At 38.9% G+C, this 15,260-nt stretch overlaps 3 protein-coding genes across 5 annotated transcripts; all 3 read right to left on the reverse strand.

Moving 5' to 3' along the window:
• Nucleotides 1–220: 220 nt before the first annotated feature.
• Nucleotides 221–4,090, reverse strand: LOC117638800 (sugar transporter ERD6-like 7). 3 transcript variants are annotated; one of them, XM_034373922.1, is made up of 18 exons: nt 3,724–4,089; nt 3,561–3,623; nt 3,166–3,255; nt 2,980–3,039; nt 2,805–2,870; nt 2,651–2,716; nt 2,411–2,486; nt 2,268–2,332; nt 2,095–2,187; nt 1,906–1,986; nt 1,718–1,802; nt 1,581–1,624; nt 1,436–1,498; nt 1,285–1,344; nt 1,148–1,201; nt 978–1,037; nt 779–893; nt 221–662 (listed from the first exon to the last, which is right to left on the reverse strand). In XM_034373922.1, the coding sequence occupies exons 1-18, from the start codon at nt 3,892–3,894 to the stop codon at nt 547–549; spliced, it is 1,428 nt and encodes a 475-aa protein (XP_034229813.1). In that variant the 5' UTR covers nt 3,895–4,089; the 3' UTR covers nt 221–546. The 3 variants fall into 3 exon arrangements, with proteins under 3 accessions (XP_034229813.1, XP_034229814.1, XP_034229815.1); XM_034373923.1 differs by lacking the exons at nt 2,411–2,486; nt 2,651–2,716 and having other exon boundaries at nt 2,095–2,177; nt 2,980–3,005; nt 3,724–4,090; XM_034373924.1 differs by lacking the exons at nt 2,411–2,486; nt 2,651–2,716; nt 3,166–3,255 and having other exon boundaries at nt 2,095–2,177; nt 2,980–3,005; nt 3,724–4,090.
• Nucleotides 4,091–5,722: 1,632 nt separating this feature from the next.
• LOC117637399 (probable LRR receptor-like serine/threonine-protein kinase RKF3) lies at nt 5,723–8,221 on the reverse strand. Its single transcript, XM_034372278.1, has one exon. It carries the CDS (start codon nt 7,900–7,902, stop codon nt 5,938–5,940), a length of 1,965 nt encoding a protein of 654 aa, XP_034228169.1. The 5' UTR covers nt 7,903–8,221; the 3' UTR covers nt 5,723–5,937.
• Nucleotides 8,222–10,856: 2,635 nt separating this feature from the next.
• On the reverse strand, nt 10,857–13,923 carry LOC117638676 (exosome complex component RRP4 homolog). Its single transcript, XM_034373770.1, has 8 exons — nt 13,861–13,923; nt 13,523–13,586; nt 13,288–13,434; nt 12,695–12,785; nt 12,430–12,580; nt 11,903–11,968; nt 11,736–11,801; nt 10,857–11,493 (listed from the first exon to the last, which is right to left on the reverse strand). Exons 1-8 carry the CDS (start codon nt 13,921–13,923, stop codon nt 11,038–11,040), a joined length of 1,104 nt encoding a protein of 367 aa, XP_034229661.1. The 3' UTR covers nt 10,857–11,037.
• Between the last annotated feature and the right edge of the window lie 1,337 nt (nt 13,924–15,260).

Consider the following 15,260-nt stretch of genomic DNA (forward strand, 5'->3'; position numbering starts at 1 on the left):
CAGTAAACATCACAACATGTCAACAACAGAACAGTAAAAGAGACATGCCGTTTAGAATAACTCTGTCGTATACGGTATAGGTTCATATTATAATTTCAAGATCCGACGGAGGAGATAAGGAAGGTTGTAGGTCTGGTCGAAGTGGCTGCCAGTATAGGTTCATATTATAATTTCTTCCTTTTCATAAGGAAGGTGGAAATTTATTTTCCAAATTAGAAAATCCAAGCTTTTTAACAATCCCATTGATATTTTTGCTCTTCTGTTCCTTTCTAATTCTGCAATACCCTCAGCTCTCTCATGGGGCAAAAACAAAAGCAAAATAAATAGACCAATCAATGCCAAACAGTCATTGCAACAAACGAAAAAGAAATAGGGACAATGTTTTTGTGGGGTAAACAGAAGCAGTACAATATTTTTGTGGTTTGGAAGCGTCTCTCAAGATTCCATCAACCAATCTGCTGCACTGTGCTGTCAAAATTTTCAACAACTAATGACCACAAAAAATGCTCTTCATTTCTTTTCTTTTTTAATTCTTCCTTCAATTCTCTATTTATTAATGTCTCCTTGGATTTGTTCCAGGGTTTTCCCTTTTGTTTCCGGTACCATCAAGATCACGAACAATATAGCCAGAGTATTGATGGCTGCATAAAGAATGAAGGTACCTGAAAATAGAGACATGTAATGAGTTATTACCATGTATAATCAGATTGCTTTATAAATTGACTCTACTAAATATTACTCTCTAGTTTTTATATTAAGAAAAGGAAAAGGTATTTACCATAGGAGCTCCAACTCATAAGAAAGTTGAAAGTGTAGGAACACAACCATGCACCAAGCCAGTTCACTAAAGTTGCAAAGCTTCCAGCCTGCCCCTTAATATTTATAGGGAATATCTGCAGCAGATGGAAATTTATTCAGATCAGTGACATGATCGATTATGGAAGGTTAGATGAGTAAATGTTGCAAATTTTATATACCTCAGACATCACAATCCAAGGAACTGCTCCCATTCCTATTGAGAAGGATCCTATATATATCTGAATCCAGAAACAAATTCTTAAAGAAATATAAGAAAAAAAATGGAAACTCAATGTTAAAAGAGAACAATCTGCATGGATAATATATTTCGACAAGGCTCGTCAGTTACCAGTATGCCAGTTACAGCTAGTATGGGAGTTGCCGTGAGTGCCAATTCATGAACCTGGTTCACAAAGAGCTTTTCGTCATGTTATGTTGGATAAACCTAAACAGAGAGACGTTAGGGTGTCACTGATTGAGGATTACCTTCAGAAAGAATGAAATCGCAGTCAGGAGAGAGCCAAGTACCAACCCTGACGCAGACACCTAGAATAAATCGGAAAAAGTTAAACCTTCTGAATGTGAATAGCAACTTGTCTCAGCAAATTCTCAGAACAAAAACTGTGCAGCAATTTACCAAAATTAGAGGCTTTCGTCCAGCTTTATCCATTACAGATGCAGCAACGGCAGTAACCACAACCTGTAAAGCAGAACCACATCAAGATGCTTTAGTGGATAAAAATTAAAAGATTCCAATAGCTGTCCCAGTAGGGATTTCGAACCTGAAGAATAGCGTAAGTTATAGTTCCAACACTGGAAGAAAATCCTGAAGTAGATACAGAAAGTTAAATTAAAGTTGTAGATACTGAAAACATAGATTGTAGGAGTGCCAGAATGCCAAGCTATTCTTTCTTTCTACCTGCTTGTTCAAAGATATTGCTGACATAGAAACAGACCCCATTGATTCCCCCCAATTGTTGAAAGACCATCAACCCAACTGCAATCTGATCAAACAAAGATTAATAGCAAAGACAGGTCTAACCAGAAAGACAAAGAAAGAAAAAAGAAAAAACTGACAGTACAAACAGTGTAGAAAGAAGCTCTTACCATGACTGAGCGCAAGTATCTCCTTTGAAACAAATCCAGCAATTTGGCTTTAGGGAGCCGGTCAAGAGTTAGGATATAATCCTATCAAGGTATTTACATGTTATTCCATAACATATATGATCATCCTGATGCTCCAAGAGATTGTCAATGTAGGCTGGGAGATGGAGTTGAGGAGTTGAAAATAAGAACCTGTATTTCTGCTGCTTCATGAGATATGTCAGCATCTTTGCCGCGAAGTTTCTGCAGTGCCATTTCAAACTCTCTCTGGCGTCCTGTTTTCGCCTGAATTGATGAGGAAGTCATCAACTTGTTGAATGTTGCCATTATATAACTACAAAAAGAAAAAGAAAAGTAGTTCTTACCAACCATCTTGGAGACTCGGGAATGAAAAAGAGACCGAAAATGGTCACTGCACAGGGAACTAGTCCTGCAATCACCACACAAATGAGCACTCTACTACTATATTGGTAAGTATTCTAAAGCACAGTCTGTCTAAGTAAATCACCGATTAATGCTAAAGCCCTCCAGCTTACTAGTACCCCAATTATGAAGGAAATGGACACTCCAGAAATGATCATTAACTATAAAATAAGCAGAAGACAAAGTTAGATATGATCCAGTCCAAACCCATATGGTTTGTTGTTGAACTAACCCACATCAATTTCTTGCTTAAAATATCAAAGCTAACTCACAAAAGATTTCTACTAGCTAGGTTCAAGGATTGCATTTCTTGTTACATGTTTACCTGATTTATAGCAGTTAATCTTCCTCGAAGATTTTTGGGTGCAATTTCAGCTATGAAAACAGGTACCTTATCATCCATCCAATATTGCATTAATCTTTGTTAATAACATGTATTGAAATAATATTGGGGCTCTAGAGGAGGGTAAAAAACTTACCACATACGAAAAGGCTCCCATTCCGTATCCAGTTGCCAGTCTCCCAATGTCCAAAGACAAAGCCCCCTTCAGTAGCAATAAGATAGAGAACATGACTAAAGTCAAATATCTGAGGAGAACATTTGCTTAGTATCTAAAAGCACAGACAAAAATTTAAGTGCAAAATCATACAAACCTTGGAAAAGTAAATAGCAAGCCAACCTGCAACACAGAAAGCACAAGACACTCTCAAGGCCTGCATACAATTTTGCAGTATAGATATTGTTACATGGTGATATCAATGGAAACAGATTTAAATTACTGCTAAAAGTTCTTAATAACCGGTGTGTCCTGTATATTCAACATAGTTTTGTAATCGTACCCCTTTTCGACCAAGAAAATCAGTGATGGGCCCAATTGTAATAGCGCCTATCATTGCACCAAATGTCACAATGGAGCCGAACACTGAATACTGCATGCAGAATTTGTCAAGATAGCAATTAGAAGTTCTTTTTTTGTTAGCATTTAAAGGAATATCCAGTAAGTTATTTGAAAGAAAAAATTTATGAAGCATTATGCTGAAAGTTTACTGAATTGCTTTTAAACATTGTCCCATTGTACTCAGAGATTGAAAGCAATGGCATAGCAGAAAATGCAAACCCTTAGTCCTCCAGTACAACAGATAGAGATTTCCACTCATGAACTTACATATCCAAAAGAACAGCTCTGATAGAAATATTGATAGAGCAGTTATAAATGTTGCAATAAATTGAATACCTCTGCTAATGTAAGACTGAGATCTTCCCTGATGGCAGACTGGGTAGGCGACGAATAACCGATCTGGAAGCCGGCAGTACAAGAGTGTCAGAATTTTCCTGTCCAACGATCACAACTTTTACAGCTATATTAATGAAAAGGTAAATGCATAAAAAGCACTTACACAGCATCCAAATTCATAAGAGCCAGAGACTGCAACAAATGTGCTGAGGTAAACCATCCATTGATTCCCTCCTCTGCTGCTTCCTCCATCAGCCAAGTTCTTCTCTACCCTCATGAGTGGATCTGTTATGCCCTCCTGCAAATCACTCTCTACATCCTCTTTGATGGCCATGTCTGCCTGATTATATAACTCCCACTGTCTATATGAATGTTTGTAAATGGCAAAGTGAAGAAGATTCAAAGAGATGGGTGTGTAAGCAAGAAACTATCAAATAATGGAAACCAGGAAACAGCAAAACTTTATCCTCTTATTGGCAAAGACATGGAGAGACGAGAGAGCAATATGTGACGAAGGATATAAATTTTTTCTACGAAAGTAACTTTTTTCCGACTTCAAAAGGTTGACTTACACTTGCGTGTTCTCACTGACAGTGCCTGGTTGATTTAATAAAAACAACAAAGAGCTAAATGCAGGCAATTGTTGTTGTGCTCAAGTTTTGCCACCAATTGCATAAGCTGACGAGGCTGGCAGTAACATCATAACACCAGTTCAGTAAAAGAGGAATATAAGAATCTGTCGTATTCAAGAAAAAATTGCCCAGTCGTGTCAATGCAAAAAACAAAATAAAAAACAAAAAAGTTTCGGGTTTCACGTAAGCACGGAAGGAAGGAAGAAGGAGAAAAATTATCACAAAACCTTCTTTGGCTTTGAAGATAAGGAAGAATGTAGGTCTGGTCAAAGTGATTGCTTTGCCTGTACAGGTTCATATGATCTCTTCTTTTCTTTCTTTATCTCCCTTTCAAAAGATGGAACTTCATTAATTTTGTGGTTCATAGGCATTTTGCAGATATCAAATCCAAGCTTTCTAAGTTCTAACAATTCGATTGATATATTTGCTGTTATGTCCCTTTCTTTCTGCTGCTAGCTGGCGTTGCCATATTAAATGCGGCCGTGGACGTGGGTTTTATCATGTAAGATGAATTATTAGAGGCAAAGGACAATACCTTTGGGAATTTTTTGGTAAATAAGTATATACCAAGAGAAACTTGATGCTAATGCCAGTTTCTTTTTATGAATACAAGTGATACTAGGGGTTTCTTACACACACACTACGAAGGTGTCATGATTATTCGAACTTGAGACCACTAATCTGCAAGTCAATGCCCTTTTTTACTTGTCGGCACGTTAATGACGCTTTCTTAAAACAAAGTTCTCAATCATTGAACAACCATTCTTCTTTAGGTTTGAATTTGAGCTCCCTTTTTAATTTTCTATTTTCTGGGTCTTAGGCATCAGACACCCACGTTGTCTAAAGCTTCATTTGTCTGTAACCCAAAAAATAAGATGGGCACTCAATTCAAATAAAATGACAGATTTATAGATCTACGATCATGACTGCTAAAACCCAGATCCACCGTATACAAGATAAGCTAATGTTTGCAGTCTTTGGGTCGACTTGGATCACAGAATCAAACTTGGAAAAGAATCAACAAACCAGTAATTTTTTGAAAATGATAGGCCGTGGTCCCAAGAGATTTGTCATGTTTACAGCTTTGAAATTATTCACTTCTCTTACAATAATACCAGTGGGTACTTGGCGACCCCCCAGTACCAGCTATGAAAACAATTTTTAGAAAAATATGACAAAACACATGAAACTTTACCTACCTACCTTGTCCTGAATTTTGCTTTCATTACATTTACCTAAGGCAAGTAAATGCGGATTTTTTTTTTTCAGAGGAACTCTGAATTATGAAAAGCCCTACTCAACATATACCAACCAGTCTATGTTTTCACAGGAACTTTGAACTCAGAAACTATGACCACTAACTCATGGATGAAAAACAAAATTCCGCATCTTAGTAGGCAAGGATAATTTCAAGTTTTTTCGCAACAAAAGGCATCACATTTCCATAACCATCCCTCCTTGGACAAAGATAAATATTGTGATATACGAGCAATATTGACATCTTCGGATTTGCGAAGCAATAAACTTCAATGATACAATAAGCTTCCATATCCTATTAGGGGCTCAAGTAACAAAGGACACTGACGGTCAAAATGTGTAGTGTGTTCTGTTCTATTTCACTTGAATAAAGAATCAGCTTTAGTCATACATCTATTTTATATTTACAGTGGGAAATTTGTTTATAAAACCATACAATCTGAACCAACAAACAAATTGGGGGTGAACATACCAATTAATGGAATCTGTCAAACAGTTGATACTCCGGAAAATGAACTTTCTCCGTCTCCCTTAGGGTTAAAAGGGAGGTGACTTTCAAATGTATAAGTCTGATAGCCACCCGAACTAGAGAGATGAAGTGAGCCACTACTGCTGTGTCTTTCAATGTCTTCAATATTAGCCACGATGGAAACCGGTCTTTCCGGGATTGAGGGAACTGACAAGTCTGTTTCCAACATTTTCACAACCTGATCCATTGTTGGCCTAGCATGCAACTGTGGGTGAGAACAAAGAACAGCAATCAATACATACTTCTCTAAAACTTCAGGTGCACCCTTCTCCGGCATATCATCATCAATAACATCCAGGGGTTGTCCATTTCGCACCAACGCCCATGCCCAATCAGTCACAAGCAATGGCTGGTTATCGTTAGTCACATGAAGCGCTTTCTTTCCACTCAAAAGCTCAAGAAACACAACACCAAAACTATACACATCACTTTTCTCCGTCAATTGCCCATACAATGCATACTCAGGAGCAACATAACCCATCGTTCCAGCCACCCTCGTGCTCATATGCGTCATTCCCTCTTCTGTAAACTTTGCAAGTCCAAAATCCGCCACCTTGGCCTCAAATGCCTCATCCAAAAGTATGTTATTAGCTTTGATATCCCTGTGGATAATAGCTGGTTGAGCCCCATAATGCAAATATGCCAATCCCCTTGCAGTCCCCAGCACAATCCTTTGACGGATTGGCCAACTAAGCTTGCTACCAAAAGACCCAAACAAATGGTCATGGAGGCTTCCATTCTTCATCAAATCACACACAATGATCCTCTGGTGACCCACCAAAGGAGTAGTGGCAGTGCAATAACCTCTCAAAGCAACAAGATTGACATGCCTAACACTTGCAATCACCCCAACCTCGTGAGCGAAATTCGCGTCGCCAGCAGCCGAGCAATTCTTGAACCTCTTCAATGCAACTTCAGAGCCATCATCCAAAATGCCCTTGTACACATTCCCATAGCCTCCTCGTCCAATTATGTTGTCCCTAGAGAAATTCTTAGTTGCGGCACTAATCTCTTCGTATTTAAACTTAATCAAAGTAGTGCTTCCACTGATTGACTCTAAGGCAGAACCCAAACCCTTCTCAATTTTATCATTATAATCCTTTCTCCTCTTCTTGATCATAAATTGGTCATATTTATGCCACAAGAACCAAACCCCGCCAATTATAACCAACAACGCAACACCACAAGCAACCAAAGAAATCAAAATAACAGTCCTTTTCTTCTTACCGGAGCTCTGCGTCGAGAAATTGAGCGAGAACAGGCACTGGGCGGTGCCGGCATCGGCCGGCCCATACTGATTGGCGAAAGCCGCCGCGTACACCGACGGGTACGCCGTGCAAGTGGAGACGTTCCCGACGGACTTGCCGGTCAAATACGAGGCTAGCAAGCTGGACAAGCTGGTGGTGCAAGAGGCACAGGGCGAGCTGTTCTCGAGAGACTGGTTACAGTTGTCGATGACGTCCTTAAGCGTTGCCTTTCCGACTAGGGCTTCGAATTGCTGCCTGGTGGTGATGTTCATGCAGCCCTGCGAGATCCAGCTGGTCTCAAAGCCGCAGGAGGCGCGAATGTCGAAATTGGGGACGAACTCGGAGGCTAGTGCTTGATAGGCGGCCCAGCAGGACTCGGAGGCGTTGGGTGGGGGGAGGAAGGAGCCGGTGAGCTGGAGGTACTGTGCTTCGACGAGCCGGAGGCCTTGGAGGATGTACTGGCACTCGGTGTTGCGGTCGAATTTGGGGCGGTTGGAGGCCGGGTCGAAGCGGCGGAGGACCGTGAAGTTGAGGGGGCATGCGACGGTGTCGTTTTTCTGGGAGAGAGTTGGAGGAGGTGAGGAGGAAAGTAGGAGGAGGAGAAGGAGAAAGAGGAGAGAGGACATTGGGGTTGGGATGGTCAGGGTTTCATATGGGGGTGTTTGGATCGAGGGCATGATAATTGGAGCAAGGCGAAGGGGAGGAGGGAAAGGGAAGGGGAAGGTGGAGAAGAGCAAGTGGTGTGGTGTGGTGCTTGCTTACCGTTCTGGTAAAATCCAGTCCAGCCAGCCAGTTTGACAGTTGATGATTAGTCACTGAGTTGGAGTTGGTGGCAAGCTCAGAGAAGCTTCCTACCCGCCCGCCCTCAGAAACTAATCTGATTCGCCGGCCTATGTCGTGTCACCTGTGTCACTATGTGCCTGTCTTTTGGGACTTCAACTTAAGATTTTGCCAGGCCAATCCCCGTAGAGAATTTTTCATATTCCCGTTGCATTATTCGTTTCTCTCGACCTGATTAGATAAATAAAGAGAAGAGAATAATGAAACGGGAATAGATAGTATTTTTATCGAGAAAGATAACTCATAAATATCACATTTTCAAATTTGACACATTACATGACATGCCACTCAAATGGTTCACTACTGTGCTTCTAAACGATGGTCTCTTTGTGATTATTGTTTGCATTATGCAATTCACAACAAAATCTAGTTTACTTTTCTTTTTTTTTAATGCGCAAAATCTAGTTTACTTTTCTTTTTTTTTAATGCGCAAAATCTAGTTTACTTTTCTTTCTTTTTTAATTCGCAAAATCTAGTTTACTATATATGCACACAAAAGTCTACTTTTCTTTTCAATACATGAATTCTTAAGTTGTGGTAGGTTGTCTGCTGTGGCGACTTTTCATGCTTATTTTCTTAGCATTCAACTCTACCCTTTGAATTTAACCTTTCATAACAAAGTTCCACATGCCAATATGCATACATCACACTCTACACAAAACAAATTGAATATTATAATTATTGTCACGTTTAAAACATCACTTTTGAATGTAACAGCAAGCATCTCGTTACGGCTTAACCATTTTTATTTCATTTTATAGCGTTATCTTTGATATTAGAATATAATATGCCCAGCTTCCAACACAAATATAATGCATTTAATCAAATACAGTTAACGATAATTCAACAAGTGTGTGCTGTGTTTACGTGCGTGCATAGTCCCAGTCCCAGATGCCATTGTCAGCCACCTTATCTCTTTTATTTTCTAATCACGGTTACGTTAGCCATTCGACTCTTTTTCTCCCTTTTTTCTTTTCTTTTCCATCTCTCTTCTCTACAACTCCATTTGATTTCAGGGAACCAACCTCTTTGGCTAATAAACTGGGCGACTCTTCTCTCTCCCATCATGTTGTAGAGAAATTTCCAACATTTAATATAATAAGAAGCAGTATCAAAAACACCAAAAAATCATTTTCTTTTGTCTCCTAAGTTACATTGTAAACCAAAATTGTTCAAAGTGCATTTTCTGCATGAATCCAATCAAACCATATTGAGGTTTGACATTGATGACATTTATATTAAAACTATTTGATAAAATGCTCTAGCCACCGCTCTTTGGTCTACTCAAGGTCCAAAACCTTTGTATGGTAATGCCAAAATTGAGGATGCTATGAAGTTGCATCTATGAATTTTACAAGGTTGCTAAAAATCTCGTAACAGGTAATGTGTAGAAAGGTGCTAAAAATCGTAAAATTAATTGGCAAGAAGAGCTGCCACAAATAAAAATCTTTGTAACTGGTATTGTGTAGAAAGGTCCAAAGCCTTTGGATTGGATTTTTTTTTTTTTTGGGGTTGCATTTATGGGTTTAACCCGTATTATTTCTTATAAATAAAATTCATTTTTTATTCTTGCCTAATAGACTAATAGCTGGAAATCATTAGAATTGGAGGTATCCGAAAGAACTTAAATTCTCATTCCCCAATATCACTAGTATAAATAAAATAAATGAAGAAATAACTCTATCCTAATTAGCTAAAGTGGTATTTTAAAATAACATGACAAAATTGTATATTTAAGGTATAGCCGTGCGGCTATACGCTTCGAATATATTTGAATATTTTAATGGTATAGACGCGCGGCTATACTGTTTAAATATATTATTTTCAAGGTATAGCCGTGCGGCTATACTCTACAGTATTTTAAGGTATAGCCTCCTGGCAATACGCCTTAAGTATATTCACAAACACAAAGCTTGCACTCGCAGTCGCAGCAATTTCGCTTCTCCATAAGCGCTTCCAAGCTTCAAAGACTCGGTCTTGAGCCTCTCTCTCTCTCTCTCTCTCTCTCTCTCTCTCTCTCAACTCAAGCTTCGATTTTTTTTTCTTTCGTTTTGGCTGCTCCGTTGATTGGATTGGATTGGACTCTCTACGAAAACCATCAAATGTCATTCAGCTATTGAAATCTCCACTAAGATAACAACTACGATTTCAAATTATTTGATGAGTATGTACACCAAAGCTGGACAGTTTGATGGTCCCGTACTTATCTTTGAGACTATGTGCTATACTGATATAGTATTCTTTCGGGGTTTCGAACAAGTGAAGGTGCGTTGAATTTTGCTCTTAGGATGAATTTTAATGGAGTTGTTTTTTATCCAGTGACTTATACTACGATTCTTGCTTTCTGTGCGGATCATGAAGATTTTCTATTTGGATTACAACTGCATTCTCTTATATTTAAGTCTGGTTTAGATGGTGAAGTTTTTGTGCTAGGAGTGTGTTTTATGAAATGGCGAATGAGGATCTGGTTTCATGGAATGCAATACCATCAGGTTACTCTCAAGAGGGAAATCATGGCCTTGAGGCGATTTTTGTCTTTATTGAGATGGTGGGACAAGGGATGGGGTTAGATCATGTCTCATTTACTAGTGCAGTTTCAGCTTGCGGTCATGAAATGAATTTAGAACTTGGGAAACAGATACATGGCTTGACAATTAAATCAGGATACGGAAGTCATGTTTCAGTTTGTAATGTATTGATCTCGACACATTCAAAGTGTGAGGTTACTGAAGATGCAAAATTAGTCTTTCAGTGCATGATGATCGCAACGTAGTGTCTTGGACAACTATGATTTCGATAGACGAAGAGGATGCCATCCCTCTATTTAATGAGATGAGATTGGATGGAGTATAACTCTTCTGTTCACTGGTTCTCCAAAAATACGTTTGATTGTGTAAAATATAAAGATAAAAGAAAAGGATTAAGGACGAACAACTCTCTTATAACAGAATTCAAAAGTGGACACACAGTCATCACTTTTTTTTTGTCATGCTTCGCCTTACAGACTCCTTCTCTGCAACCAAAACATAGAACTCTGAACCGAGCATTTCATGTATAGCAACATTTATAGAAGTGCTCAAATCAACCGTCTCCGTGATTACTTCTACAGTAATATTGAAGCCTAAAGTAGACAATACGCGGATAGCATTTGCAGCCCTGCATATGTTCTCTCTTGTCTCTTGCCGAGTGTAGTTTTTCCCTTGATCTTCGGGACTAATGGAATTTTCATCAGGTTTGGCATCATCTTGTTCAGACTTGTTCACTTGATCCACTACCATATCGTCTGTCACTTGAACATGTTCCCCAACCCAGATGAATCCATTACAGCCAATTATCAGGTCAATACCATAGTTTTCTAAATGATGGAAGTGCTGCTTGCGTCTTTTCACCAGATAAGGAGGGACTGTCAGCAATTGACCCCTTCCAAGCTGCAATGCAGGTTATAATCATAATGAAAACCAATAACAAAACAATGGATAATCATAGGACCACATCGGATGGATGCAACGAAAGCAATGCAAATTAAAACTGATTGAGGGAAGCAATAATGACGACGAAAATATCCCATAACAGCTAAATAGAATGCAAGATAAGCAAGCTCAAGTAAGATAATGATCAGAAGCATCCTTCTAACAGTCAATACATAAAAAAAAAAAAAAAAAAGACAAACCTTTCCATACTTCTGACTTCTTGCTTGGAGATGTAAACCATCATGTTGAAAACCACGAACTTCAGCCTGGAAAAGGGCAAGTATTTGCAACACTGGATCAGTTCTTAACTTATTCCTTTCTTTTTTCATGATTCGATTAGGCCAGTAATATATGTTAGAGGACTTACACAAATGACATCATTCTCCTCAAAAATGCTGCGCATGTTGAGTTCATCCAGAGCAGTTCGTCGCCTCTAGCAATGAAAGAGTAAAACTTAAACGGGGAATAGAAGGGAAAATGGAGCAATTTTCCTTACGTTTTATATTAGAATTAATATCAGAGTTGCTCAAATGTGTTTTCCCTTGTAAATGCCAAAAGATGCTCTCTAACTATATTCATGTAATACTGATACTCATGCATCTTTTCCCAGTTAGTGGAATATCCACTAGTTATCTAAAGAAACAGAATTTAGAGGATCAAAAGGAAAGAATTTCCATACTTCCAACTCACAATTTGCGTCAGCCTTCAGATTGATAAACGAAAGTTCAAACAAAGAAAAACAGACCATCTAACAGATTTACATGAATCTATAGAACAGAACTCCGTGCTTTGTGTCAATATCTTCAATATCACCATTACTAGTTAGCTTGCTTCTCTGGTAAAGGAAATTTATCACTACTGATGCATGCTACCAATTCGGGCTAACAGCTATACCTGGATGCCGTCAGGTAAGTTCATTGAAGAAAGCATCAACACTGCATCATGGCTATAGTTTATCTCCACTCTCCAACGCTTATTGACGCGCTCGGCGATACCGCAAACGCTGGCAACAACTTCACCATTGAATTCAGAGGTCCCATGTCCCCTGAATTTACAAGAAAACTGAGTTGCCCAAAAATGGTTGCCCTGAATTTAATCCTGTTACTACAATAACAGGGTTATTAAAACAAATGAACAAAAGGCATTTTCATTTAAATACCTGTTAGCAGCAGCAGAGGCGACACAAACCCGCCAAGAATTCTCCCCATGAGAGACCCTTAGAACCAATCCAATCACTTCAAATTCAAAATCCCATCAATGGGTTTTCGATTAACATCACAAATTCACAATCACAAAAACCCATTTCCCAAAGACTTCGAATTTCCTCAGAAACTCCCAATTCGAATAGGAACATAAGAAAGCTGGCTGCAATTTAAATTCGTATATATTTAAAGCATATAGCCGAGCGGGTATACCTTTAAATATAGTATTTTCGGAGTCCAGTCGAGCGGCTATACTTTTAAAATATTCGAATATATTCAAAGGGTATAGCCGACCGGCTATACCTTTTAAATATAGTACTTCCAGAGTACAGCCGCTCGGCTATACTTTTTAAATATTCGAATATATTCTAAAGTTATAGCCGGGCGGCTGTACTCTTTATATATAATTTTTAAAAATATTCTAGCAGACCCTTCAATTTGATGAGTTTTTTCTCTCTGGCGCATGAGAGAGATGAGCAATTTATTTCTAAAACCCAACTTCAACTGCGCATGAGAGAGAGAAGAGAATTTTCAATGCTGATTATTGTACATGCAGCAAAATCCTCTCGGATGATCCTTTGTATTACAGCATCTGTCTGTGAATCAACTGAAGCCGTGGCCTCGTCCATGAACATAACTCGCCCCAAACAGAGAAGCTGTCTTTGCCCCATGCTCCAGTTGTCGCCGTCATCAGCCACTTAGTTTGATGGAAACAGTCAGTACCTAATCCTTATGCTAGCTAGCAGTTGAGTTCCAGAGAGTAAATAATGGGGAGAGTCGCATACCTAAACAATTGAGTTTATCAGGTTTTGCAGCTACCACATCTTTAAGTTGGCAGCGTTCAAGGCTCTACAAGAAAATTAAGATTTCATGGGAATAAACATACAGCATTGTTTCATCTAAGTGAGTGAATGATGACAAACATATACAAACAAATTGTATAATTCAATCTTATTGTTTTTTGAGGCTATGGGTTACTCTCTTATGTAATCCGGAAACCAGATAGCATTGTGTTTTTTACCTTCCAAATTTCTTCATCTGAATAAATTCCTAACTGGATCATGGAATGTAAGATTTGACTTTATTTGTTCAGAAGATATAAACAGAACTGAAGGTAAACTACCTGCAAGTCTTTGAGCTCGACATTGCCAATTTGAAGGAGGAACACAGGTCTTTTATCTCCCATGCTGCTTCTGATGGGATGTTTGTAAATTGTTTTATCCTCTCAGTCTCAACTGATATACCATCTTATTTTCGACAAAGCAGCTCATATAAATGGCCCAGAACACCACACCATTCAGGGGCAATCCGTAGGATTTTCGATTAACATCAAAATCACGAAAACCCATTTCAAAAAGACCTCGAAACAGTATAGCCGCGCGGCTATACTCTTAAAATATTCGAATATATTCAGCGAGTAAAGCCGTTTTAAATATAATATTTTAAGAGTACAGCCGCCCGGCTATACTATTTTAAATATTCTGCTAGACCGTTCAATTTGATTATATTTCTAAAACCCAACTTCATCTTGGGCATGAGAGAGATGAGCAATTGATTTGTAAAACCCAACTTCAACTGCACTTTCATATAACATTATATTTCTTATGGTAATTCATTTCACATTATTGAAATCACTCCAATTAAGCATCAGTAGATTATCCTTTGGATCTAATTGAGAAGGTTAATACCAAATCTCAAAATTAGTCTGCGATTGTCAGAGATGGGCTGTGGCACAGCCCAAGCAAATTCAAGCCTCATACCTAACCCGACATGATCATGCCCAATTCCTATTTGTATCGGGCTAACATAACATGGCCCATGGGTAGGTTTTTTATTTTTACTTTTCTTCTCTCTCCCTCTACTCTTTCTTCTTCATCTTCTCTCTGCGTCTTTTTTCTTTTTCATCTCTTCTTCTCCCTGCTCTCTCTCCTTCTCTTCTTTTCAATCTATATTCTCTCTTCTTCTAATTTCTACCCCACCTAAAAACATCATCCAATTCAGATACTTTGGCTTTGGTGTGGTAAGTAATTTGCAGAAACAAATTTGAGGGAGAGGCAGGAGCTCACACCTAAATCATGGCAGAAATCCATAGCCCACACCAAAATCATTATCCACAAAAAAACTTGAGAGAGAGAGGGTAGAAGCAGACTCAATGAAGACCCAAAGATAAATCGTGGAACAGCTTCAATCGTCGTCGTGTTTTGTCGTCGCCGTCTGCCATCGCTGTTGCTGCCTGCCATCGCCGTCTACAACCCATAGTCGGTGATTGTGATTGCCGTTGGGTGGTTTAGGGTTTAGGGTGGTTGCAGCCGGCGCGTCGGTGGAGTTAGTTGCAGAGTTTTGGTCGGGACTAATAGTCCCTCATTTTCACATGGATTTAGCTAAGAACACCTAAGAATGTGTTTTTGGTGGGCCTGGGATTACTAATCCCACTTAATATTAGGACCAGGTGACAACAAACATGGAATCAACTTTTAACCAAGCCAATTCAAGCCAAGGAGGTGTAACAAACGTAATTATCTT

The sequence above is a fragment of the Prunus dulcis genome, chromosome 8 (genome assembly GCF_902201215.1).
Source record: "Prunus dulcis chromosome 8, ALMONDv2, whole genome shotgun sequence".
In the NCBI taxonomy this organism is placed as follows: Eukaryota; Viridiplantae; Streptophyta; class Magnoliopsida; order Rosales; family Rosaceae; genus Prunus; species Prunus dulcis.

Coding starts and splice junctions, on each gene's coding strand:
- LOC117638800 (XM_034373922.1), bottom strand. CDS start 3,894: ATGGCCATCAAAGAGGATGTAGAGAGTGATTTGCAGGAGGGCATAACA. Junction 2,333..2,410: donor GAGGGCTTTAGCATTAATCG/GTGATTTACTTA, acceptor TGGTGATTGCAG/GACTAGTTCCCTGTGCAGTG. Junction 1,987..2,094: donor ATGAAGCAGCAGAAATACAG/GTTCTTATTTTC, acceptor ATACCTTGATAG/GATTATATCCTAACTCTTGA.
- LOC117637399 (XM_034372278.1), bottom strand. CDS start 7,902: ATGCCCTCGATCCAAACACCCCCATATGAAACCCTGACCATCCCAACC.
- LOC117638676 (XM_034373770.1), bottom strand. CDS start 13,923: ATGGGAGATAAAAGACCTGTGTTCCTCCTTCAAATTGGCAATGTCGAG. Junction 13,587..13,860: donor TCGAGCTCAAAGACTTGCAG/GTAGTTTACCTT, acceptor ATTTTCTTGTAG/AGCCTTGAACGCTGCCAACT. Junction 11,802..11,902: donor AGGAGAATGATGTCATTTGT/GTAAGTCCTCTA, acceptor GCCCTTTTCCAG/GCTGAAGTTCGTGGTTTTCA.